Consider the following 24,777-nt stretch of genomic DNA (forward strand, 5'->3'; position numbering starts at 1 on the left):
ACCTTCTATTGGGGATAACTCGCAAGTCTCCTGTACATAGCGATCTATTGTATACTAATTGCATTATGGCATATGTTCCATCTTTCAAGTCCCGGCTTTAACCAGGAGATCTCTACGATCCAACCTTGGAAGCTCGGTCAATATACTCCGCCCTATCTTATAAATTCCAGCAGATCTCTCATCAATGCTACAGAGGCTGCTGTGTAGACTCATCAAATAATATCAATCTGATGGCTAGTCGTACTATCTGTATAGACACAGCCATTGCAACACAAGAACTGCAGAACTACTCGTACAGGACTACATACTCCTGATGACAGCGGACCTCCGCAATTCGCAGCATCTGATTGGCCGTGGGTGGCCAGTGGGTGACTAAGGTTTTTCCGGTTTTGACCGGAAAATTGGGTGTTGATTCTCCCCCGAAGTTTGACCATCGTGTTTCTTGATTCTATCTCGCGCTTCTTCGTTTGGTTGTTCTTGTGGCTTCCCATATCGCAAAGATGTCGTTCTCCCGTTCCATTAACCTCCTGGCGCGCACCAGCCGCTCCTCCCTGCTGCGCCCGCGCGCCGTCAACCCCGTTCACCACGTCTTCACCAGCGACAAGCTGGCTGTTCGTGGTCTGGCTACTGCTTTCGAGCGTACCAAGCCCCATGTTAACATTGGTACCATTGGTCACGTCGATCACGGCAAGGTAAGATGCAATTCCATTGCAATTCAATGCCTACCATCTGACAATGACCCCCCCATCCATAGACCACCCTGACTGCCGCCATCACCAAGCACCAAGCCTCCAAGGGCCTTGCCAACTTCCTCGATTACAATGCCATTGACAAGGCCCCCGAGGAGCGCAAGCGTGGTATCACCATCTCCTCTGCCCACATTGAGTTCCAGACCGAGGATCGCCACTATGCTCACGTCGACTGCCCCGGTCACGCCGATTACATTAAGAACATGATTACTGGTGCTGCCAACATGGACGGCGCTATCGTTGTCGTCGCTGCCTCCGACGGTCAGATGTATGAATGACCATTGATCAATTCTTTCAGTGGAACTGCTTGCTAATATCCTTTTCTTCTCATTAGGCCCCAGACCCGTGAGCACTTGCTGCTTGCCCGTCAGGTCGGTGTCCAGAAGCTCGTTGTTTTCGTTAACAAGGTTGATGCCGTCGAGGACCCTGAGATGCTGGAGCTCGTCGAGCTTGAGATGCGCGAGCTGCTCTCCACCTACGGCTTCGAGGGCGAGGAGACCCCTATTGTCTTCGGCTCTGCCCTCTGCGCCCTTGAGGACCGCCGCCCCGACATCGGTACCGAGCGTATTGATGAACTTATGAAGGCTGTTGACACCTGGATTCCCACCCCCGAGCGTGACATGGACAAGCCCTTCCTCATGTCCATCGAGGAAGTCTTCTCCATCCCCGGTCGTGGTACCGTCGTCTCTGGCCGTGTCGAGCGTGGTCTCCTGAAGAAGGACACCGAGGTTGAGATTGTTGGTGGTGGCGAGGCCCCCATCAAGACCAAGGTCACCGATATCGAGACCTTCAAGAAGTCCTGCGATGAGTCCCGTGCCGGTGACAACTCCGGTCTGCTTCTCCGTGGTATCAAGCGCGAGGACATTCGCCGTGGTATGGTCGTTGCCGTTCCCGGCAGCACCAAGGCCGCCCAGAAGTTCCTGGTCTCCATGTACGTTCTGACTGAGGCTGAGGGTGGTCGCCGTACTGGTTTCGGCAGTAACTACCGCCCCCAGGTCTACCTCCGTACCGCCGATGAGCCCGGTGACCTTACCTTCCCCGGTGAGGACCAGTCCGCCCGTGTCCAGCCCGGTGACAACGTCGAGATGGTTCTCTCGACTCACCGTCCCGTCGCCGCCGAGGCCGGTCAGCGCTTCAACATCCGTGAGGGTGGCCGTACCGTTGCCACTGGTCTGATCACCCGTGTGGTTGAGTAAAGGGCCTGATGGCTCCAAATAATAATCGGGCAGAAAACATCTGTCCGACCTGTATTATGACACCCCTTTTTCTTTCTTGTTTGTCTGTCACCAATTATTCAGAGCGCGGGATCATCGATCAGCCACAAGGGTTCCAGGGGTAATCCGGAGTTTTTCGTTGCAATCATGTTCATGTACTTCTCTATCGGAGATGTAGCCTGTTGTATCTTCTCCCCTCACCCTGTGGAAATGTATTCAAAATAAATTTAACTCCCACCATCGAACGTCTCAGAGTTTATCAGTAATTAGTAGTGATTTGATATTAGTTACATGATGCCTTTCCAGTGATTGTATGTGAGCTGTCCACAAACACCCGTGGATGGCGTCCGTCCGTTCGGACGAAATAGGCGGACGAATTGTGCGGATTTCGGACCAGCCGGCTCTTCCGCGCGTGGCGTTAGTATAGAAGCTCGTGCTCCTTGTGTGACAGCCAGCTCTATGCCGGCAACTGGGACGATTGAACAGGCAAATTCGCCCAACCAAAATGCAATTGACCTATCTGAACACAAAATCTTTTACTAAGGAGAGGGCCTTTGGCTCACAAGGAGTGACCTTTTTTCCCAGTAGCCTGTACCGGGGCAATATACAACCTACTAGATACCTTCACCTTGGGGGTCTCAGTTAGAGCATCTAAAGGGATGGAGTAGAGTTTTCGATATAACGATTCTAGTAGTTGAAATCCACGTCGAACTGAGCTCCCTTTGGGTGGTCTTTTGAGCTTCCAGAATTATTTTCAGTGTCGGATTTTATTCCAAGGTCATGTCATATTCGCGAATCGCAGTCATATAGAAACGACATTGTATACTCGATCATGCCCCCTTATCAACACGCACCTCAAATGGTAAACCCGCATGGGGGTCACCCCCTAGGACTATGGCCTCGTAAGGCTTGCTGCCTCGTCAATTTCCCCCCGAAAAAAGTTCTCCGTTCGTTTCGTCCCGTCTCATATAACTCTCCAAGCCTTCTAGCCTATTTATCTGATGGCCTGAGTGGCCCACTCATGCCCCTCATCCTGTGGACTAGCCTAGTGCTCATTTGCTGCTTCTAGCCCTGGCATAGAGAGGCGATTCGGTTTTCGTTGTCAAAATAAGAACAGCTGTCATGAGTTCTTGGTCAGATACAGGCGGCCCGCCTCGCAAGAGAATGCGGAAAGGGACGAAAAGCTGCATTGAATGTACGTTCGGGATTTTCTCGTGTCGCTTGCTTGTTCTATATTGATTTCTAATATAGGTCGACGTCGGAAGATCCGCTGTACTTACACTGCCGATCACCGTAACGTCTGCAACGAATGTCGTCTTCGGGGGTCTAAATGCGTCGACCAGGAACATAATGAAGATGATAGGAGTTTACCCCCAGGGTCTGAACAGGGAGAGCAGCGCTATAGTCTCCGGGAGCGTGTGGCTCAGTTGGAGAATGTAGTGCAGGATCTAGTCAAACGATTGGATCAGCAAAGTACAACCTTCAGCTCACCTGGTAAGCAGATAACAAGCCCATTCCATAGGCTGAAACACTTTCCTCCGGGAACACCTGTGCATATGCTGACTCTATACCCCATAGCTGATAACCCCAGACTCAGTAATACGTCTCCCGCCTCGGTCGAGTCGGACAAACTTGGCCCGTCTAGCATTCAGATACAGAATGCCCCAGTTATGCAGCTCTTCGACAATTATCTTGTCAGTCGACAGGAAGACCTATCCAGTGATGATCAATTCACCGGGATCAGGGACATGTCACCAAAAGCCCGCGCCGTGCGGGCTGAACTTTTATCCTTACTCCCTCCCCAGAAGGACATATGGAAGATCGTCAACGAGGGCTCAAAACTCTGGTGTGTCTGGGAAGAAAGCTTCCCCGAAATCCAAAGCATCTTTGATCACAAGTGGGACTCTTGCGAAGGCCTTGTGGCTCCCGCCGACGTAGGAAAGGCAATTGTCTGCCTCTGCATGAGTGCCCTTCAATCCCCAAAAAGTTTTGATTTTGACAGTCTGCTTGTACCGATTGAACCGGAAGAATTCTCAATTCGTTTAACAGGAGCCGTGGATCGCTTAGTCGTCCGCGATGATGACTTCGCAGCAACACTACCGGGAATCGAGTGTCAGATGCTCCTGGCCAAATTTCATCTGAACGAAGGTCGCCTTCGAAAGGCGTGGCTGGTCACTCGTAGAGCTATAGAATTTGCCCACTTGGCCGGTATGCATCTGTCAACTCGAACTCGCAGCCCGCAAGACACCCTCTTCGTGAGACGACAGAAGATCTGGTGTTCATTGAACTGCTCAGATAGATCACTCAGTCTGATTCTCGGGCTACCTTACGGAGTGACCGAAGCGAATTTCTTACCCCAAATTGAGCAACGCCTGAAGGACGGGCATAATGCACCAGCGGAAGAATATCTATTTCGGATCGGTGTGATTTGTGGACATATGGTCGACCGCAACCAGAACCCAGCCGATATGTGCCTTGAGACTACACTGAAATTGGATTCCGAGCTTGATAGTGCATGGAGATCGATGCCTAGGAGTCTTTCTAGTGTTGAGCTTGGCCCCGACGAGCAACAAGAGCAATTCCATGCGCGAATTCCCTTGCAGTTCATGCCAAAGGTATTACGAGCGCTGTTACATTTACCTCTCATGCTGAAATACCCATATGATTCACGGTTTGCCTTTTCCCAACGAATGGCAATCAAATCTGCGCGCGAGGCACTGGCGATCTACAAGGTGCTGCGAGCGATGACCCGATCTTATCTGTGCAAGATGATTGATTTCCTTGCTTTCACTATGGGCATGTTGCTCATTGTGCATTTATATGGTGACTCTGATGAATTTCCGGAACACAATGAAGAAGAAGATGAATCCGACTGGAGATTAGTAGGGGAAGTGGTCGATATTCTTCACCAGGCGAGGCAAGAAAAGGGTGGCTCTGTGGCAGCAGAGTCCTCCAATATTCTGGGGGGAGATCTATCGTACAAGATCGCAAGTGCGGGAATTCTCCCCTGTTACCTGCAAGATTACAGTGCCCTACTTTGGAACCATCACCGTGGGTGCTGGAGCCAAGTTCCCTCGACCAGATAATAAAGGGCGTCAGAATGATGTCGTGAGCGGTCCATTACCAGAGAGCCTAGCAACCAAACCATCGCCAAACCAGCTGTACACTCCGCCACTATCTGATCCAGAGGGGATGTCTGGGTGTCATTCGGACACATTTGGTGACAATATGCCAGTCCCAAGCTCTCTGGGGATGGGCTGTCCGCCCGAGGCTCTACCAGGAGACGGTTTCGCAACGACGGCTTTCCCAGGCCCAGAAATCAATGCATTCACGGGACTATTTGATGATTTCAGTCAATACTCGTGGTCAGCCCCTAATGTTGACCTGGGATTGGACCATGGATGGAATCTGAATTGGTTTAGTTAGAGCGACTGGGCATGCTTATACCCATCATCTGTACCGTTTAGAATTTGTTTAACTCTTTCTTAGTGAATGAACCTAAGTCACAGAGATGTGGACGCAGAGTATCGTAGGGAGAATGAGGACTTCGTGATATAGACACTCGTAGAGTCGCCAGTACAATACCCCGGGAGTATGCGAAAGTACATAGTTAGTACTAGTCAACCGTGGTACGCTGGCGATCATGCAGGGGTTATGTAAGACTGTTTTCCCCAGCAACCCATCAGACCTCGGACCTTTCGATCCTCGTGCAACGGCCTTGTGATCGTCCAGACTGTCTTGTGCTGCTTTTTTTTTTCGGAGTACATACTTCCATTTGTATCGGTTCTGCGAGTACTCCGTGCATGCTCCACATCTTCCCCAACCTCCTAGTTCCCGCACTCATCTCCTCTCGCCACCTTCCTACGGTGATCTGTCCCCACCACCACCTCTGAGTGCGATAACCATCACAATGACTGAACGCCCGTCGGGACTTGGCAGGACGCCAACTGCACCCCCTGTCATGGCAAACGGCCACTTTGCAACTGTTGCCGACCAAGGCGATGCCGCCTCCTACGAGCATGGCGTGCAAGCGATTGATGGGGATAAGGAGTTCAAGTATGGCAACACCCGGCTTCCGAGAGCTTCATTGCAAGCTCAAAGAGCTCGCGGATTGCGAATCTTGTTACTAACTGCCAATCCTATAGTCCCAACTTATCCAAGTACCTCACTCTCGAAGATGTCACCCCCGCCGGCTTCAACTACCACCTCATCTCCGTGTTTGGATCGCAGTCCACCGGAAAGTCCACTCTGCTCAACCAGCTCTTCGGCACGCAATTCTCCGTCATGTCCGAGATGGAGCGCAGGCAAACAACCAAGGGTATCTGGCTGTCAAAGAACAAGAAGCAGGCCGATTCCGCGACAGCCGATGGCTCGCGGATGGCGGACAACATCCTCGTGATGGATGTGGAAGGTACCGATGGTCGTGAGAGAGGTGAGGACCAAGATTTCGAGCGCAAGAGTGCTCTTTTCGCACTTGCGACGAGTGAGGTCCTCATTGTGAATATTTGGGAGCACCAAGTGGGGTTGTACCAGGGTGCCAACATGGGCCTGCTTAAGACCGTCTTTGAGGTGAACCTGCAATTGTTCCTAAAGGATAAACAGTATGCGGAGACCCTAGATTCCTCTCGATGTGCGCTACGTACTAATGGATTCACAGCACCACCCACCGATCCCTACTCTTCTTCGTTATTCGTGATTTCATCGGCACCACCCCGCTCAAGAACCTTCAAAAGACATTGCTGGAGGATCTCTCAAGACTCTGGGATACCATCTCCAAACCTGCTGGACTGGAAAAATCCACAATCCACGATTACTTTGATTTCCAATTCTACGGACTCCCGCACAAAGGCTACCAACCGGACCAGTTTGTATCAGAGACCAAGAAGCTAGGTCTGCGTTTCCGTGAAGGACACCGTGATCCCAAGCGGGATGCTCTCAAAGGTGAATTCTCGGAAGGAGGTGTCTTCTTGCCTGAATATCATCGACGTATTCCGGCGGACGGTTTCGCGCACTACGCGGAGGGCATTTGGGACCAAATTGTCAATAACAAGGATCTTGATCTGCCCACTCAGCAGGAACTGCTTGCTCAATTTCGCTGCGACGAGATATTGCGCGAGGTTATGATTGGGTTTGACGAGGCTATCATCGCTTTTGAGGACAAGCAAAATGAGGCAGTGCGTCTGGGAGCTCCGGAAGTGCTTGGTGGTCTGGGTGTGGCGATGCGGACAGCACGATCCAAGACAGTCAATGGCTTTGAGACTGAAGCTAGCCGGTATCACAAGGGTGTTTACCAGCGCAAGAAGGCTGAACTGGAGGGCAAGGTTGACACCCGACTCAAGGCTCTTTTCCACGGCCAGGTCTCCGCTGCGCACAAGTCTGGTATTCGTGATTTCAGTGATGCCGTGACGAACGCTGTCAAGTCCGGTCAGAAGAAGGGCGGCAACTACGACTTTGCGGAGATTGTCAACGAGGAGAGCAAGGTTTCGCTAGAGAAGTTTGAGGCAGTTGCCCGTTCAACTGTGGTGGAGAATACCTCCTGGAGCAACTATAAGCAGGAGCTGAAACTCTATGAGAAGGAATTGTCTGAAGTTAGCGCTCGTCTTCGACGCGATGAGATGCGACGCTTGGCTAGCCGTGTCGAACGCTGGGTGCAGTCTCGTCTGGGTGAATCCGTGGGAGTTGAATTTAATGGACTTGGCTCTGGACGTGCCGGCGGTGGCGCTCCCGAAGATGGCGATAAGCCCACCGAGAAGGCATTCTGGGATCGTGTCTGGAATGTGTTCGTGGAGACTGTCCTGGATGCCGAGCGAAGATTCACGGACCGCGCCAGCAGCTTCGACGCCAGTCTGGAAGAGGTCGACGTGGGACTGTGGCGTCTGCGCCGTAAGTCCTGGGGCGTACTGCGTGCGAAGATTGACGAGGAGATGATCGAGGGTAACTTGCTTCTCAAGCTGCGAGAGAACTTTGAGGACAAGTTCCGATATGACGATGATGGCGTGCCACGCATTTGGCGTCCGACGGACGACATTGAGGGTATCTATACTCGTGCTCGCGAGTCCACTCTTACCTTGATTCCTCTTCTCTCGCGTTTCCGCCTTGCCGAGACCTCTGCTGCCCCGCCACTCGATCGATGGATTGGTCACACCCCAAGCACAGCATCTCCTGCCGATGAAGAGGATCTGGCTCCTATCGGCGGTGTCGATGAGGACGAAGGCAAGAGTCTGGAGGAAGAGATGACGATTGTGGGTGATTCCAAGCGTCAGGAACTCACTGTTCGCTTCAAGAAGGCTGCCGATGGAGTATATGTCGAAGCCAAGCGGAGTGCCATTGGTGGCATGACTCAAGTGCCGTTGTACTTCTATGGTATTCTGCTGGCATTAGGATGGAACGAGATTATTGCTGGTAAGACGAATTTATCCCATATACTTTGGTGCACCTTTACTGATCCGATTTTGCTTTAGTTCTCCGCAACCCCGCCTATTTCTTCTTGCTGTTTGTGTGCGCCGTTGGTGCCTATATCACCTATCAACTCAACCTGTGGGGTCCTATCTTAAAGATGACCGAGGCAGCATCGCAGCAAGCTCTCGAGGAAGGCAAACGTCGCCTGCGCGAATTTCTCGAGTCTTCCGACACAGGTCGGCAGGCGATGGCCATGTCAGCCTCGGACAGGAATGGTTCTTCGGGCCGTAAGGAAGAGTATGAGATGTCTGACCTGCCCAGCCGTGGCTCGAAGACTAACGACGACGACCTGGATGACTTGTAAATTCTAGTTTGGTTGCTAGGCTGTGCCCTTATAGGGAACATGCCGCGTGTTATATTTTTTCCGGAGTAGATTATGTTATAGCGTCGGCATTAACTTCTCAGCATGACTGCTAAGATGTAATAAAAGAGTTCATGTCTATCGTTTTCTTGTGCGCGGTTGTACTATCCTACGTGGATCGATCTACATACTAGTAGTAGATTGGATAACCAGCCTCAATGCTTGATTTTGAGCTGGTCACACAGTGGATACACACACTCCGTGCAGGGCTATCGCTTACTTACCCCTTTAAGAGTCCATGTCTGAGCTGTGCCCACATATCAGCAATCCCAGTGACGTGGCTGGACCTCACGACGAAGCGGGCTGCGGGGGAGGGTCATGCCCACGTCAACGGACTTGCTCCGACGTGGTGGGCCACTGTTCTATTTAGCCGTGCACCACCCCTAGAATTCAAGTTGCTAAAAGTGCCAGTGCAGCCGAAATTGATGCTCCGTAATTAAACTCTACTTCCTACGTCTCCCATAGCCCAGCCCTGCAGGCCCGAGTTGGTGCATCGCTAGCTATACATATCACGACTTCCCCGCATTTATCCCTTCACACCAATCCATCACCATGGCCAATCTTCCCAAATTCGATGATCTTCCTGACAAGCGCCGGTACTGGCCTGCACCTGCGGGATCAGAGGAAGAAGGTCTCAGGAATGCTGCGTCTGCTTACGCCCGAGGTTGTCGCGGACGCAGCGCGTACACAGATCCAGACCGGTGAACGGGTGTGTTTGAATTGGGATATTGAGAACTTGACTCCGCCAGGTATATTCCCTCACCTAGTATACATACTATGCCCTGCTTGAGAAGAGCAAAGAAAGACGTGTTAGAAGCCCCTGGATAATGAATCCATGCTGATACAATGCATATAGGATTCGGGCGCAAACCCTTCGAGCACCGCATCAAGTGGGTGGCTGAGGGCGTCGCCTTCGACGATGAATACCATTTCAACCCACAACAATCATCTCAGTGGGATGGATTCCGTCACCACAATCAGCCTGCACCCACGCCCGACAATCCCGAGCGTCGAGTCTTCCACGGCGGCACAACCGCCGAGGAAATCAAAGACACCGACTCCCCCCGCATCGGCATCGGATTCTGGGCGAAGCGAGGTATTGCCGGCCGCGGGGTACTAATCGACTACGTCTCTTACGCAGAGAAGAAAGGAATTCCCCTGAATGCACTTACCCGCCAGACGATTTCCCTGGACGAAGTCCTCGAGATCGCGGCCGAGTCCAACATCACCTTCCAGCACGGCGATATCTTCTTCCTGCGCGTTGGACTACCGGGGACATGGGCAGGTATGTCGGCTGATGAGCGACAGGCGTATAGTGAGCAGTCGATGCCGCAACATGCGGGTATTGAACAGAGTGAGCGGGTGCTTCGGTTCATGTGGGATAATCATTTTGCGGCTGTTGCGTCGGATGCGGTTAGTTTTGAGGTCTTTCCGGCTCGCCAGCCAGAGTTTGACCTGCATCATTATCTGCTCGCTGGATGGGGGGTGCCTATTGGGGAGATGTTTGATCTGGAGGAGTTGGCAGCAACGTGTCAGCGGTTGGGACGGTGGAGTTTCTTTATGTCGAGTAGTCCGTTGAATTGTGCGCGGGGGGTGTCGAGTCCGCCGAACTGTATGGCGATCTTCTAGATACTCGTACATACTCGTGGGTTCTGGCAATGAAGGAATGAAGGAATGAAGGAATGACATTGATCGACCTTGAGTAATTCTGAACGTTCCAAGAAAAGATTGAATGGTGAATCCCACTAGTATCTGAAGTAAATCCTGAACTTTGATGCACAGCCGGTGGGGCCAAAAGATGCGGCTCAGCTAATTTTAGTTATACCACAGTTATACTACAATATTACGGAGTACATTTATATGATAATGGTTGTAGTTATGTACTTTAATACCCATCTAGTATCTGGACTGTAGTGGTATCCAGATACTAGTCACTGATAGGATTATCCTACCAGTATGGATAAACTACTCTATACACACTCTGCCATACTTCGTACTCTCCACCTCCCTCGTAAGCACGAGTCCCTGCGCCACGCGACCAAAGACGATCGCCAGAATGCGCCCCAATGGACCATCACTGGGTTTAAGCCCCCACCGGCCACTTCCATTACTGAATTACCCATCGGGTCTACCGGAGAGTGCGGAGTAACAAAGCTAGTAGGGGGTGCTAGTTCCTCACTAAACTACACAAGGCACAAAGCACTCCAGCAGGGCCCCCCCCCCAGAGTCCCCCCCAGTCCGCGCCCGGGCTTTTTCTTCCCATTTCCTCTTTTCTCTTTCCCTTTCCCTCTCACCACCATGTCCCGGTCCTTGTTCCCCATAATTTCTCCTTCGCTAGGGCCCAGATGGAAGAATGCTGCTTGTTAAACGCCAATTGCTGGTAATCATACCCTGTCTCTTGCTGGTCTGGGGCTTTTTTCTCTACATCAGACCGCACCCCCGATCCCCCGTCCAACCGACAAGAACTCCCCTCACCCAACCACAAAGCCAGCACAGCTTCGATGGTGCCTGGCGATATGACCGCGACCGGGACAACCTGCTCCTGACTCAGGGTCAGTGTGATCTAGCCTTCCCCGATCTCTTTGCCGATCTCGAGCGTGCCGGTGCTGCACGCGCCGACCGTCCGATCACCCTCGGAGAAATCGACTCGGTACCCCCGCGGAATGGATACATCCGTGCCATGATTTATGACCAACAGGTGAGTCGTTGGTCTGCTACACTTCGAATTTAACCATTCCGGGATCTAACCGGTTCTTCCGACAGCTCTATGTAATTGCTAAAGAAGGCGCTATCTGGTCGCGTGAGATTGCGACGCTTTCCGCCATCAACCGGGCCATTCTCACCTCGCCCGAGCCTCTCCCCAACATCGAATTCGCTTTCAATACCGACGATCACATCGACAACGCCGCCCAATGGGGTTACACCCGCCGCCCCGAGGACGAGCTGGTATGGCTGGTCCCCGATTTCGGGTTCTGGTCCTGGCCAGAGATCAAAGCCGGTTCGATCAAGGAAATCCTCATGGACGTTGAGGGCGCCGAGAAAGATGGAATGACCTGGTCGAAGAAAAACGACAAACTATTATGGCGGGGCACATTAACCCTAGGCTATGAGATCCGAAACAAGCTCCTCAGCGTGACTCAGAAGAAACCCTGGGCGGACGTCAAATCTCTCGACCAGGACGGTCAGCAAACCATGCAAGACGAATACCGAACGATGCCGGAGTTCTGCGACTACAAATACCTCGCTCAAACCGAAGGCAATACCAATTCCGGCCATCTTAAATATCTACAAATGTGTCGTAGTGTGGTCGTCTCGCACAAGCTAGACTGGATCCAACATCACTCCCACCTTTTGCGCTCCTCGGGTTCCCAGCAGAACTTTGTCGAGGTCGATCGCGATTGGTCCAACCTTGAGAAGAAGATGAAATGGCTGCGCAAGCACGACAAAGATGCCCAGCGCATAGCCGACAATAGCGTGGAGACATTCCGCGAGCGTTACCTCACCCAAGCAGCCGAGGTCTGCTACTGGCGCCGTTTAATCCAAGAATGGGCCAAGGCGAGCGACTTCGAACCGGAGTTCTTCACAGAAGAAAATGGCAAGAAAGTCCAAAGGGGATTGAGCGCGGAGACCTTCTTGCTGATGCGCGCTATGGATTGGGAATCTTAGCATTGTCTTGGGCTGTTTTTTGATTTCTCTTTCCCACACGGCGCATTTCAAGGAATTATGGGGTTTTAACGATACACTCGCTTCATGGGCCATGCAATGCCGGAGTTTTGTATATATAGATCATCTTCGATCTCCAATCGAGATGCATGGAAATATAATCTAAACTATCTACCAAAACTTGTGTTCTAGATTTCGGGAAAAGTCACACGACCTATGAGCTGCCTGGGAGGTACCATGGAATCGCTGCGCGGTAGTCGCCACCTCCACAGCGCACCTCCAGGTTGATATCACCAACCAATGCCCTCTCTCGTGGCTAAAAAAATGACATTCAGGACCCGGGCGGTGATTCGTCTCCTAGCTCTTATTATCATAAGGACCTCGATTTCGCTGCAGATTGTCAGATGATTGACATCATCATGATCTTCCAGCAAACGAGCTACTAAGCTTTATTAAAACGAACCCCTACCTGTGCTACTAGTAAATTCTTCGTCTAACTCATCCCAACCTGCAGCACACAATAACTGATCTACTAGTACTTGCATCATGTACTCTGCTCTAATCAAACATCAACTCACTAGGCCATCAGCCGCCCGCGTCAGCAGACTGGCACAGGCATCTATTCACGAGAAATCTCAGCCCAACGCCAAGGGCAACGAAGAATGTATGTGCTCAGAATACCACTCGAGATGCCAGATATAAAGCTAATACTTGATGATCTCAGTTTTCATTAACACTACATTCCCCGATGACTACGAAGGATCTCCTTTGAAGCCAGACCTCGATACAAAGCAAGCTGCTACAAGTGACCAGGTTCGTCTACGTCCAATCACATTGATACTTATCGGTAGGTGATAACATTCGGTTTTCAGGGTACTACTGAGGAGCATAGGGCCGATATTTATGATAGTCTGTGGGGGAAGGAAGGAAGTGGCGCGGCGAAGGAGATGAAGCAAACAAAGCAGACAACGGCTCGAGATGAGGCCCTTGAGACTGAGCATGAACCTGAGCTTGATGAAATGTGATATTGAGTGTGGCTCTTGGGTGAATTCTGAGATATTGAGCACAATTATGTCCTATCTCACTTGAGAATGAAAATTTCGTTTCACTTGCGTTTGTATACTAGATGTTGACAAATTGAACTGGGGCTTGTTCTTACCGTGACCTCTTTGCCTGATAAATCTCTCTGATTATGTACCATCATTCTCCATTGGTGCAACCCCAATATCCAATCCCGGAGTTTGCCACAACTGAATTCGTCTGGATGATCCCTTGGTATCGGGATGATCAACACCCAATACTTTGGCCTGTTTATCTCGACATTCTATCATCCTATCCATGGCTTCTAGATCTTTCCCTTGGCTCTTCAAGCTCACAGACAAAAATGACAAAGAGGCTGGTGTCGTTCGATGTTCTACACCAAGGCTGAGGTTTCTGGCCTCGAATACTTGATACCAGAGTGATGAGGCTTTTTGAAATTCCTCAATCTTGTCATATAAACGTGCCAAGTTCTCACAAGAGTGGAGCGTATCGTGGCTTTGAGAGCCAACGGTTTATTTAAAGCCATGGACAAATATCCTAAAATATTGAGAGTATCAGGATGGTGAGGTCCTAGAGACTTTTTGCAAATCTCAAATGCCTCAACTCCGAGAAGACTCGGCTACTTCTAGTAGACGAGAATCAGGGTAGAGATGTACCATGCTCCTTGCGGTAGCAAGGGTATCTGGATTTTCCGGGCCAAGGTTTTTCATGAATATCTCGATAATATGTATTCCAAGGGTAGCGGTTTCTTCAAATCGGCGTTGTTCACGATAGGTCCACGCTAAACTCAGCATATTTTCAGCAACCGAAAGATCATCGCCACCATATTGAATTTCTCTGATTTGAAGCTCCTTGAGTTGCAACGCTTCAGCTTCCTGGAATCGGCCCTTACTGCAGTATGCTGCTGCCAGATTCCCCATTATGCGAAGCGTAAATTTGCGCATCTTCCCATATATCTTCTCCAGGTCTCTATGCACTCTCTCGAGTATGTCTATGGATCTTTGCCATTGTCCGTGTCTCTTGTAAATCCAAGATAACAGAATTGCGCCATCATGTTAATATCTCGTCAATCAGTTCTTCCTTAGCATTCATGGATTCCATGGCCATCTCTTCTAGATGAGTGCCTTCGGCGTAAAGATATCCTTTGTAAAGAAGTGAAGCCCAACTACATAGAGCAAGCTTTGACAGAGGTCTTTGTGACAAGGCGGATTGAATATGAGGAAATAAAGATCGACCAAAGGACCAATCTCCAACATTAGCCCAATGAGGAAACTCGCTGTTCAACGTCTCAACAAACACGGTTTTCCATTTTTCCAGTTCGCCATTAGCTTCGAGCCATTTCTGCATTGATAATTGCACCAGGCGATGCATCTCAAACGATGATGATTCTTGGCCTATTGAGACCAAGCAATAATCTCTCAGCATCATGATGTCGCGCTGAATATCAAACACAACGTTCGCGGCACCGCTCTTCTCGGAATCTTCAGGGGAGTTGGGGTTGACTGTGGAAGATGATCCTCTGCTATAAAACATTGAATAGAACCATTCTGTGACTTTCCACTTTTCCTTTTTTCCTAGTATCTGTTCCTGGGGTATCTGCCTTTGGAGAACCGCCTCTGGAATTCCCTGTCGATCAAAGAAGCTCATCAGAGAAAGCAGGTCTGCAGCAGACAGCCGCATTTGCCGAATATGCTCAAATGATAATGACCAAGTCACTAAAATCGAGTTTTTGGCATCCATATCTCGATGGATATTACCCACTTCGTATTCAAGAAGTTTCAATTTTTCTGAATCACTGCTGTGGAAATCTTCAAGATATTGATCGGCGGAACAACGGGAAGCGGGATGTCTGATATAGGCCGCTGCTTGTACGATGGCCAGCGGCATAAATTCAAGAGCCTCTGTCAGATTCATGATATCGTCCTGGGTGGCAATCCCCTGCTCTGTTTGGTACCCGAGTTTGACATTCATCAAAGCTGAAGCGTCGAGACTATCCATGGGATTAACCTCGATTAAATTCCGTTCGTCGACAAATCTGAGAGCCACTGCTCTACTCCGAGTTGTTATGATTATTGAGCCATTTGAACTGCAAGGAAGAAAGCCGAGAGGCCTTTGCTGGTGCGCAGCCTGGTTCTTTTGCAGCTCGTGAAAAAAATGATCGTCGTCAACATGATCGAGAATCAAAATCCACTTTCTCTTCTCGACTTGTAGCCAGTCTGTGACTAACGATACAACGCAGGCTTTGGGGTCCCGATAGCCAGAAATTTTGGCTTGATAGGCGATCACTCTGTAACTCTGTTCGAACCGGGCTGCATTACTCGCGTGGACCCAGAATACCCAGGTATTCGGTGCCCTCTCACGGACGCGATAGGAGTATTCGATGGCTAGTTGGGACTTTCTAGTTTGCTGTCGACATTATCCACTTAGATAGAGTTTCATGGCTATCTCACCCAACACCGCCTATCCCAACAAGAGCCAGCCTCGATGGTCGCACAATACATTTTTCCTCTACTTGCTCAAGAAGAGTTCCACAGTCGACGAAGTCTGCGTCACGGAGGAATGGAACCGTGGAAAGAGGCTCGGAAGGTGTATCAGGGCGCTCTGGAGCCGCGATGTGGGGAATTAGATTCGCCCCCTCACTATCAGCGCTACAGGGCACCTGGGGGGTTGACTTACCGGGTGGCAACTGGATCTGATTGATGGGAGCATTATTGACCCCAATCTTGAATCCAGCATTCAGTTCACCAAAACATATCGTGGAAGCCATTCTTCCGATATTCATTCAGTTGCGCGGGCTGCGACAGAAGACGAGCTGAGACTGCGCAGCTGGCCAACCATGCGCTCGCTGACTACGCCCCGCGCTAAATGGGCTGAGGTGCAGCCAGCTTGTCTCTTTTCTCAACCTCTCTGCTCCCAGAAATTTATCGCAATTTGCCATCATGGCCGATCCTCTGAGTCTGGCCTCTAGTATTGCCGGCGTTGTTATACCTGCTCTCCATGGTATGCGATTACTTCACCGGGATTTGCAGGATATAAAGGACGCCCCGAAGAACGTGCAGAATCTCAAGAATGATCTTTCCTTGGTAGACGGAGCCCTTTCGACTCTTCAAGATATTAAGCCCGAGGACCTAGATTCTCTTGGTCCAAGTGTGGAAGACAACATTAAATCAACAGTCAAAGTCTGTTCTACGGCTTGTGACAAGTTTCGAGCAGACCTCCAGCGATGGACTCGCCATTCTCAAGACAAAAAGCTTTCATGGAGAGATAGATCGACTATTGGATTTTGGAAGCAAGACGATATCAAATCTATACATGGCAAGCTCCATAATTGCCAGGTCAATATAACTTCGGTTGTTAGTACAGCGACACTGTGAGATAGCCTTTCATAAAGTACTCCCATTTCTCAAGCGGGTATACTAATTCAAGACATGAAAATACAGATACAGCTCATTCCATCATGCTCAGATTACGCAAGAAATCCGAAAAACACTTTCTTTAAAGGAAGCTGAGCTAAAAGCTGCCACTCAAAATACGATTCGGCAGCGAGGCCAAGTGGAGCTCCGGCTGGAAAGCCTGAGTATCCAAGACGCCGAGCCTGAGGAGACAGCCAAAAATCTCCAGGAAGAGCAAAGGTACCTAGAAGAATCACAAAAACTCCTGGGGGAACTGTTGGCGAAAATCCAAGAAGCTGCAAAACCGCAAGCCACTCCTGTGGTCAATGTTACCTTCGGCGGCCAAAACTCAGGTCTACAAATTGCCACAAACAATGCTCCCATGAGTGGGTTCATCTTTGGGGGAAGAGGTGATTAAGTTTGACTTTGGAATTCCCATCATATCATTATAGCATCTATCATTCAGCGCAATTTAGCCCAGGAACTTTGATTAGAAACAACCTATCCTTGGTCCGCAAAAGAACTATGTAAAACCCCAAGTAAATTTTGATCTTTGCTAAACAGATGTTTAATTTTCAACATCTCTCTTGATACCCATGACCTTCCCAATACTTTTTTCCACTGTATCCCATTCCTTTTTGATGGTGTCCACCACCCAGTCACCCCTCGGCTTGAGTTTGAATTTCAGTTCTCTCGGCATTGTCATAAACCCCGCCACGACCATTGCCCACGGATCAATCTCTTGTCCTTCGATGGGCTCGATATCAAATGCCCAAAGAAGACAAGCAATCTGCAGGAAGGTCCCATCTGTCGCAACCCTTTTCCCTTGGCATATACGTCTGCCCTGACCAAATACAGGCAGTGGGAGATCCGCTCGCAGTCTTACTGCCCCATTGCCATCTTCTAGAATCCATCGTTCCGGTACAAATTCCTGGGGGGTCTCCAAGCTCAGGATCAAATACTTGCTCATCGCGACCGATAGCCCATGCGTTGGCCATGATCGTGACGCCTTTTTTTATCTTCACGCCTTGGAATTCGTCATCACGATCTGCCCTGCGAGGAATGGAGCCCGGTGATATGGGACGCCAGCGGAACAGCTCGTGAGCAATAGCATCGATGAAACTGAGATTTGAGCGGTCAGAAAATCCGGGCAAACGGTTGCGGCCGACAACTTTGTCGAGGATATGATGAGCCTTGGCCACGAACGACGGCTGGTGCAGTGCTGCGACGAACAGCCATAATATTTGACGTGGTGATGTCTCCATCCCGCCTTGAATTGACGTTGCGAGAGTGAAAGCAAGATCAAGGTCCGGGATGCCACTAGGAGCGTGCTTCTTTGCCGTCAAGATAGCCTGTTTAGTGGCATTCCAGCCCTCGGAATCTCTGCCATGGCGAAACAAGCGCATGTATAAATCCACTTGGGTGGAATACAGCTCGTCTGCGGCACTTTTCCAGGGGGACAAGGAAGCCGGCAGGTGTCGTAGAGGTGGGATAATATCCGGCAAGCCAGGATTGGCAGCTAGATGGGTCACCTTGGACTGGATGTCGATCACTTCATGAAGAATGTCATCCTCGAAGTGTGGGATACGAAGACCATAGTGAAGCGCTAGAATAACGCTTGACTGGGCTCGCTCTAACATCGGGTATATCTTGTCTGTACTGACCAAACCAGTGCCATCTGATAGACGATTGCAAATGTCAAAGAGCAGCTGCTTTGATTCCAGTTCAATCAATGGCTGGTAATTAGGGGCAGCAGGGGCACCAAGACTAGGCGCGAGAACGCGGTGGTGCAATTTTAGGTGATCATCATAGTCATGCATCAAAGTGAATTTTGACTGCCCTGGTGATGCACCTGTAATCATTTCCATGCTAACCGAGGCCGGGCGGTTACTATACCACTGGCTGCGACGACTGAACAATTCCGTCACGGCCTCGAACGAGCTGAGGACAACAATTGGAATGATACCAAAAAGCTTTGGAACCGCAATTGGGCCATTTTTCTTTGCCCATGAGTCCCAGTTAAGCAGTGGCTTTTCTATGGGAGAGCTGTGCAAGTCTCCGATGAGGGGAAGTTTGAGGAGGGGTCGATATTTGTCCTCGCCAACTTTTCTTCCACGCCTCGTGCTGATGTATAGCAGTGTCAAAATGCCTATAGCAACAACTACTGCGGTCGGAAAAGTAACAGCCATAATAGGAAATGTCACGGAGGAGAATGTTCGAGGATGGTCAGTCCCAGAAGCAAGTCAATTTTGGATCACATTTCTAAAGAAAGGGGTCGATCAGTTAGTCAGTGAGGCTCATAAGCCCATGAAAGTAGTTTAACCACTTGAATCATGCGAATGTAAGTAACCAATCCAATGTGGACGAATTCCAATTGTGTGGACCAACTTCGACGCGACACTCAAACCGTTGCCGAGCTAAAGCACGCTAGATGAGTCGATGAGTTGTCAGTCCGAGGGAGATTCAATTCACTAAGCGAGTCCCGAGGTCCACGGGGGCTAGAAATATTCCCAGAGCCGAATCCAAGCATCAATTAGAGAATATATGGGGTAGGATGATGATTTATACTGATTTACTCAGCATGCTCAAGAGTCAAGAAGGGGACCTGCCCTCAGCGGCTCAATGGAAATGGCTCCCTACTAGTAGATACTAGTCGACCTACATTCACATCCTAGACATGGATATCAATATCCTCCTATCTTTCGTCTGTTGAAAATGCCAAAGTGATGATTTCCACGAACAGGCGTTGGAGATCCTTGAAAGTTGGCCGCATCATGAGGGCTCGACCAGCACAAAGGTGTGTCTTCTTTTTATGAAACAAATAAGAAAGCTTGAGCTTGCGGCTATTAAAGCCTCAGGTTCATACACAAAATGAGTGCTTCAATATCAGTACATAATGCCAGACCAGCAAGTTGTGATTGAGACTAAAGTGATATCATATGAATGAAATGTTTCAGATGTTTTATTTCATGGGAATATTTTCATTAAAACGTCACGGTAGCAAGCATTTGCTGCTACTCACTCATCGCTATCGTCATGGCTTGCCCTGCCTAAGAGATTGTCCAAAATTTCTTCAATATGGAAAACCATATCCAGATGACCAGTTTCGTCACAGAAGTGCGTCTCGGCACCGGGCAATAACTCTGCAGCCTGCTCCGCCATCCCCAATGGGACATTCCGGTCAAGCTTGCCATGCCATAAGCGAATACCTCTTCCATCGATATCCTCAAGCTCAAACCCCCAATCATTCAGAAGCATGAGCTCCGTCGCCGATCCAGCTCCTCCATTCCGAAAGGCGCCACGTGCGGAATCTAACCCCGCGGCCTTGATTCTTGGTTTCGTCCAAGCGGTTTTTTCTGTCCCGGGCCTCTTCATAATTGCGGCATCCATTGCCTTCTCAAGAACTTTCGGGTCTGGATCTCTCGCAGCACGACCAATAACCCAGTCGAATAGAGTGCCTGTCGCGAATCTTGGCAGCCATGCGCCGGCAGCAAGCAGCACCCTCAATTCAGTCATCATCCCATTTGCATTAAGTGTGGAAGGATAGGCGCCGCACACGATCGAAACACCAAGGAGACGTCCATTTGACGTTTCATCGAAATCATCACCGGTGATACGTGGGATAGAGTGCGCGCATGCAAGAGCGTAGGGACCTCCGCCCGATAATCCCAAAATGTAGAAATGGGGAACATGCAGATGATCGGCGATGGCTAGGACGTCATTTGGCCAATCTAGTATGCGACGCTCGGCATAGTGTGTCGAGTTGCCAAAACCAGGTCGGTCAACACTAATGATACGAGCATTGCGCTGCTGAAGAACTTCATGCCCGATTTGGCTCGCTTCACTGGAGCAGCCAGGAAATCCGTGGAAGTAGAAGACAACAGCTGGTGACTCTTGATCTTCATTTCCTTGAAGATCACCGCCATATACAGTCCATGCAAGTGTGCGCCCTGAAGGCAAAATAAGCGTATCTTTGCCGCCGGGTTGAACAGCCATAATGACTTCAAACAGGGGAAATAAAAATGGGACGGGAAATGGGCGCAATCTTCTCGATTGATTTCAGCCCCCCCGCTTTGCGGCTGAGTGGTTTCGGAGAATTAAGACCAAGATGCAGAGTCGCTCGTTCGGCGAGAAGGATTCAGTCTGTTGTTTCGAAACTGAATGCCGTATACCGTAATAATCCCTTTCAATTTAAGATTCGTATGCAGTATATGTAAAAAGACAGATTGCTCCGGCGAGGCGAGGCGGAGCGAAGCCGCGTCTCCAGGCCCCCAAAATGGGGCCAAAATGCAGTCAGGTGATCTGGTGAGAAATGACCCAGTCGCTTCATTATTCCTTTAATTGACATTTAAGAGGTTATTTCAAGGCAATTGATCACTGGCAATGTGCAAAAAATGGTCCGTGGGAGTGTATAAATAAATCGATGGAGCATTTGAATGAGGCTAACTTGATTGGGAAAATTGGCAACATTCTAGAAATTCAGATCTAGCCCACTAGCATTCTTTCCCCAAGATGCGCTAGTTAGTAGTATGGTAAATACTAATAGTGATTTCCCATGCTGATGATTGCCGAGACAGAATACCTACTACTATGTACTACTAGTAGTATTAGTCAACTAGTAGCCCTGGAGTACTAGAACAGTACCACTAGATACTTCCGAGTCCAACTGCCCAGGTGCAAGTATATGTTCAGCCGAGTCCCAGGTATCGTGCTCGTACTAGTACCAGGTCACACTGGAAATCGCCTACCCACTAGAAATGTAGCAATTCAATCATGTTATTACCAAAATTACTTAGTAGGTAAGCACCAGCACTCATCACAATTAATTGATAATGCTTATTTTCCAAGGTTATCTCGGAACGGATCACGTGAGACGACACTTCTAAGTTTTGTTCTAGCATCAGCAAAAAAACCAACTCTTTATAAGCCTTGGAATCTTGGTGTGTTTTATGAGCTTCTCGTGATGAACACCTCTCGACTAGAATATAATAATCAGTAAGTATATAAGCATGCGTCATGCATGGACCCGGATCAACTATTAGTGGAGTTTTGAATAGGTGTCACATGACTCAGCATCATATGCAAGGTATTGGGCAACCTCGGTCCGCTTCCCAACAGAAATCGATCGTGACGCTGATATTACTATTCAAGTTTGTGATCGGCACGGCTGAAGAGGTTCCGTTGAGATCTATCCTGATCTCATCGCCTGCCAGCTCAATCTTTATCTCACAAAATATCAGCCATTCCTTACTAGGCAGTACATACCAAGCACGGCACTTTTGTCAATTCCCCTGGGAAGACCCGTTACCCATCACTGAACGGAACTATATCCTTCTTACTATCTGTTTCACCCCTGCAAGACACTGTGAATCACATAGAATCCAGCTTCCCTGTCACTGTCAACCATTAACCCTGACCGCCAACCCCACTGTTCATCTCATATATTCGCCTCGACAGCACCATGTCCGTGATCCCGGCAGCGCTTCGCGTTGAAAGTATGCGCGACTTACTATTAGCGATGGGGTCGCTTGCATCGTGGAGAACGCTGGCCTTAATTCTCGCATTCATTAACTTGAAAAATCTCCCATTCGTCTGGCACGTATGTATCGTTCGCATCTCACCCCCAAGCTGCTCGTCAAATTTGACTTTGGCGAGCATGTAGGGTCTATTAGCCATTTGACGTCGTGTGACCTTGCTGACCGGTGTTTTAGTTCCGCCTGCTGTACCACTTTGCGACCAACCTTCGGTTGAAGCCAAATGCCCCTTTTTTCCGAAAGGGAAGGCCATCGTGGATGCACAAGGCAAGCCGACACATCCGGTCTTCGTGCCGGTTCGGGTCACTTCACGAACACCTTTGCTGGAGACGGACTATAATATGCACAAGTCCAACAGCACGTATTTCACCGACCTGGATGTGTCTCGTACGGCACTGGTGAGCCGCCTATATAGCCCCGGCGTTGGCCTTGTCAGTAAAGAGCTGGACAAGGAATTTCTCGCTGCGGCGCAGAAAGAAGGGAAGCGTGCTCCCAAGAAAAAGCCTATCATTATTGTGCTCGGCTCCGTCTACTGCAGCTTCAAGCGCGAAATCAAGCCCTTTGAGCTGTACGAAATGCACTCCAAGGTGATTTCCTGGGATAAGAAGTGGATGTATATCCTCACGTGTTTCATGCGCCCTGCCAGCCGTGCTGGTGGTGAGAAGACACTATTGGCAACTGCCCTGAGCAAGTATGTCGTGAAGAAGGGCCGGCTGACCATTGCACCGGAACGGATTCTCCGCCTCGGAGGATTCCTCCCCACGCCACCGACAGAGAGTGAGACAAAGGATGCTCCGATTGACTCGTCCGCCGATATTTCCGCAATCGGGACACCTGCTAGCGGCGAGGGCATTACAGCTACCGGTGGTGTGGATGGATCTCTGGTGCGCGAGGTGCTCAAGATGAACGATGATCAAATTCCCGACCGCCAGGATCTTGATGAGCAGAAAAATGCCAACTCCGACACATGGAGCCCCGAAGAATGGCCCTGGGAGCGCATTGAACAAGAGAGACTGCGGGGACTGGGTGTCGTGGACGGATATATCAACCTGGATGATCGATTGCACCAGGAGTGGATGTAATAATTTAAAATTTCACATAGATAATAGAATCGAGTCGAGGCTCGTCATTGCGCGAAGCTCGTATAGAAGGCATCCAATATGGAGCAGTTATATGCAGAGAGCCGTGGATTATTATATGTACACATGTAGTTAGCGCTGAGGCCCTCGTGTATGGGATTGATCTAATAGATCGCCGGGAGACCCTCCCCACCGACGGGCGAGATCGACGAAAGTTAGGCAGCGTGCGACTTCGGGACCCCCCCTGAAACCACTCAACTTTACCGGCAAATCATCTCGGTGGTCCCGTTTCAGCAGATCCTCCGCGGAGCCGGGTAAATTGTATTATTACGGTGGGTATGGTTGCATTTTTACAATTTAGCAACTGCTAGATTCGAAATATGTACGGAGGATGTATTCCGTACAAAAAGTAGATACTCTTGACGATTAAGAGAGTCCGTGCGTGAGTGAGATCATCCTGGTATCTACAATCTACGAGTAATTAAGTACATATGGACGAAGAGTACTCCGTACTGTACCAGGAAACGCCCGGGTCCGGCGCTATCCGAAAGCTCGTGCACAGCCCCCCCTTGTATTTCATACAGCGGAATGGAACATTCAGCCAATGCAAACTCTTCGCCAGGGCACCATTCTTGACAAGATTACCAGGAGTTACCAGAAACTTACCAATATTACCGTAATTATCCTGTTCCCACAGGGCCCAGTCACGTGCTGCACGTGACTGAGCCTGGGCCAGCGACGGGCTTGGCGAGCTTCGTGACTTTTGGGCCTTGCAATGGTCGCAAAGCTTTGTGACGAGCCGCAACCTCGTGAAACCGGTGAGTAACTTTTGTTTTGATGAACATTCCTTGAATACCTTTGATTCTCTCCAATGCTGCCCTTTCTTGGACTTGCTGGGTGAACTGCAAAACCGATTTTCTTGGTCCGACACCGGATGAGTTTACAGTATCATACGGCCAAGTCCACTTCGCGGCTCCTCCCCCAAAGGCGCTACGACAGCCAGTCCACCTTTTCCCGCTCTGATCGGACGCATTTCCACTCAGTCTTGCCCGGCAGACGCTGTGATTAGCTGAAACCCATTCCAGGCATTGTCCTGAGTCCTGATCCCACCTACCCCTGCCCATATCCTGCCCTCCCAGAGGTCCCAGAGTCAGGCCATCGTTCTCGCTCGCTCCACTAGCTTTCCGGAACGTCACCTGCATGATTGGCCCACCCTCCTTCTTCCTCATCCTTTTTCCATGGGGCGAACTTGGTCTAGCGTACGATTGCGTTGCTTGACTCGTTC

At 49.9% G+C, this 24,777-nt stretch overlaps 13 protein-coding genes across 13 annotated transcripts; 8 read left to right on the forward strand and 5 right to left on the reverse strand.

Moving 5' to 3' along the window:
• Positions 1-500: 500 nt before the first annotated feature.
• On the forward strand, positions 501-1,945 carry N7481_009577 (translation elongation factor Tu; the record flags this gene model as incomplete). The annotated part of the gene is made up of 3 exons (XM_057268796.1): positions 501-692; positions 755-1,017; positions 1,084-1,945. The coding sequence occupies 3 exons, from the start codon at positions 501-503 to the stop codon at positions 1,943-1,945; spliced, it is 1,317 nt and encodes a 438-aa protein (XP_057119473.1).
• Positions 1,946-3,085: 1,140 nt separating this feature from the next.
• On the forward strand, positions 3,086-5,389 carry N7481_009578 (uncharacterized protein; the record flags this gene model as incomplete). Its single annotated transcript, XM_057268797.1, has 4 exons — positions 3,086-3,158; positions 3,215-3,457; positions 3,542-4,954; positions 4,992-5,389. 4 exons carry the CDS (start codon positions 3,086-3,088, stop codon positions 5,387-5,389), a joined length of 2,127 nt encoding a protein of 708 aa, XP_057119474.1.
• Positions 5,390-5,873: 484 nt separating this feature from the next.
• Positions 5,874-8,726, forward strand: sey1 (dynamin-like GTPase SEY1; the record flags this gene model as incomplete). Its single annotated transcript, XM_057268798.1, has 4 exons — positions 5,874-6,019; positions 6,109-6,564; positions 6,621-8,365; positions 8,425-8,726. 4 exons carry the CDS (start codon positions 5,874-5,876, stop codon positions 8,724-8,726), a joined length of 2,649 nt encoding a protein of 882 aa, XP_057119475.1.
• Positions 8,727-9,357: 631 nt separating this feature from the next.
• On the forward strand, positions 9,358-10,412 carry N7481_009580 (uncharacterized protein; the record flags this gene model as incomplete). Its single annotated transcript, XM_057268799.1, has 2 exons — positions 9,358-9,532; positions 9,640-10,412. The coding sequence occupies 2 exons, from the start codon at positions 9,358-9,360 to the stop codon at positions 10,410-10,412; spliced, it is 948 nt and encodes a 315-aa protein (XP_057119476.1).
• Positions 10,413-11,214: 802 nt separating this feature from the next.
• N7481_009581 (CAZyme family GT90) lies at positions 11,215-12,449 on the forward strand (the record flags this gene model as incomplete). Its single annotated transcript, XM_057268800.1, has 2 exons — positions 11,215-11,481; positions 11,547-12,449. Coding segments are annotated over 2 exons (1,170 nt in total), but the record flags the coding sequence as incomplete, so codon positions are not given.
• Positions 12,450-12,992: 543 nt separating this feature from the next.
• On the forward strand, positions 12,993-13,471 carry N7481_009582 (uncharacterized protein; the record flags this gene model as incomplete). The annotated part of the gene is made up of 3 exons (XM_057268801.1): positions 12,993-13,110; positions 13,171-13,259; positions 13,319-13,471. The coding sequence occupies 3 exons, from the start codon at positions 12,993-12,995 to the stop codon at positions 13,469-13,471; spliced, it is 360 nt and encodes a 119-aa protein (XP_057119478.1).
• A 615-nt stretch (positions 13,472-14,086) lies between these two features.
• Positions 14,087-14,407, reverse strand: N7481_009583 (tetratricopeptide repeat protein; the record flags this gene model as incomplete). Its single annotated transcript, XM_057268802.1, has 1 exon — positions 14,087-14,407. The coding sequence occupies one exon, from the start codon at positions 14,405-14,407 to the stop codon at positions 14,087-14,089; it is 321 nt and encodes a 106-aa protein (XP_057119479.1).
• A 130-nt stretch (positions 14,408-14,537) lies between these two features.
• On the reverse strand, positions 14,538-16,269 carry N7481_009584 (kinesin; the record flags this gene model as incomplete). The annotated part of the gene is made up of 2 exons (XM_057268803.1): positions 14,538-15,885; positions 15,938-16,269. The coding sequence occupies 2 exons, from the start codon at positions 16,267-16,269 to the stop codon at positions 14,538-14,540; spliced, it is 1,680 nt and encodes a 559-aa protein (XP_057119480.1).
• A 157-nt stretch (positions 16,270-16,426) lies between these two features.
• N7481_009585 (uncharacterized protein) lies at positions 16,427-17,297 on the forward strand (the record flags this gene model as incomplete). Its single annotated transcript, XM_057268804.1, has 2 exons — positions 16,427-16,840; positions 16,953-17,297. The coding sequence occupies 2 exons, from the start codon at positions 16,427-16,429 to the stop codon at positions 17,295-17,297; spliced, it is 759 nt and encodes a 252-aa protein (XP_057119481.1).
• Positions 17,298-17,447: 150 nt separating this feature from the next.
• N7481_009586 (cytochrome P450) lies at positions 17,448-19,068 on the reverse strand (the record flags this gene model as incomplete). Its single annotated transcript, XM_057268805.1, has 2 exons — positions 17,448-17,810; positions 17,842-19,068. The coding sequence occupies 2 exons, from the start codon at positions 19,066-19,068 to the stop codon at positions 17,448-17,450; spliced, it is 1,590 nt and encodes a 529-aa protein (XP_057119482.1).
• Positions 19,069-19,897: 829 nt separating this feature from the next.
• N7481_009587 (alpha/beta fold hydrolase) lies at positions 19,898-20,875 on the reverse strand (the record flags this gene model as incomplete). Its single annotated transcript, XM_057268806.1, has 1 exon — positions 19,898-20,875. The coding sequence occupies one exon, from the start codon at positions 20,873-20,875 to the stop codon at positions 19,898-19,900; it is 978 nt and encodes a 325-aa protein (XP_057119483.1).
• A 1,465-nt stretch (positions 20,876-22,340) lies between these two features.
• Positions 22,341-23,495, forward strand: N7481_009588 (acyl-CoA thioesterase; the record flags this gene model as incomplete). Its single annotated transcript, XM_057268807.1, has 2 exons — positions 22,341-22,374; positions 22,591-23,495. The coding sequence occupies 2 exons, from the start codon at positions 22,341-22,343 to the stop codon at positions 23,493-23,495; spliced, it is 939 nt and encodes a 312-aa protein (XP_057119484.1).
• Positions 23,496-24,196: 701 nt separating this feature from the next.
• N7481_009589 (uncharacterized protein) lies at positions 24,197-24,694 on the reverse strand (the record flags this gene model as incomplete). Its single annotated transcript, XM_057268808.1, has 1 exon — positions 24,197-24,694. One exon carries the CDS (start codon positions 24,692-24,694, stop codon positions 24,197-24,199), a length of 498 nt encoding a protein of 165 aa, XP_057119485.1.
• Between the last annotated feature and the right edge of the window lie 83 nt (positions 24,695-24,777).

The sequence above is a fragment of the Penicillium waksmanii genome (assembly GCF_028829765.1).
Source record: "Penicillium waksmanii strain IBT 27052 chromosome Unknown utg000008l:1.0-5622682.0:1.0-5626561.0, whole genome shotgun sequence".
In the NCBI taxonomy this organism is placed as follows: domain Eukaryota; kingdom Fungi; phylum Ascomycota; class Eurotiomycetes; order Eurotiales; family Aspergillaceae; genus Penicillium; species Penicillium waksmanii.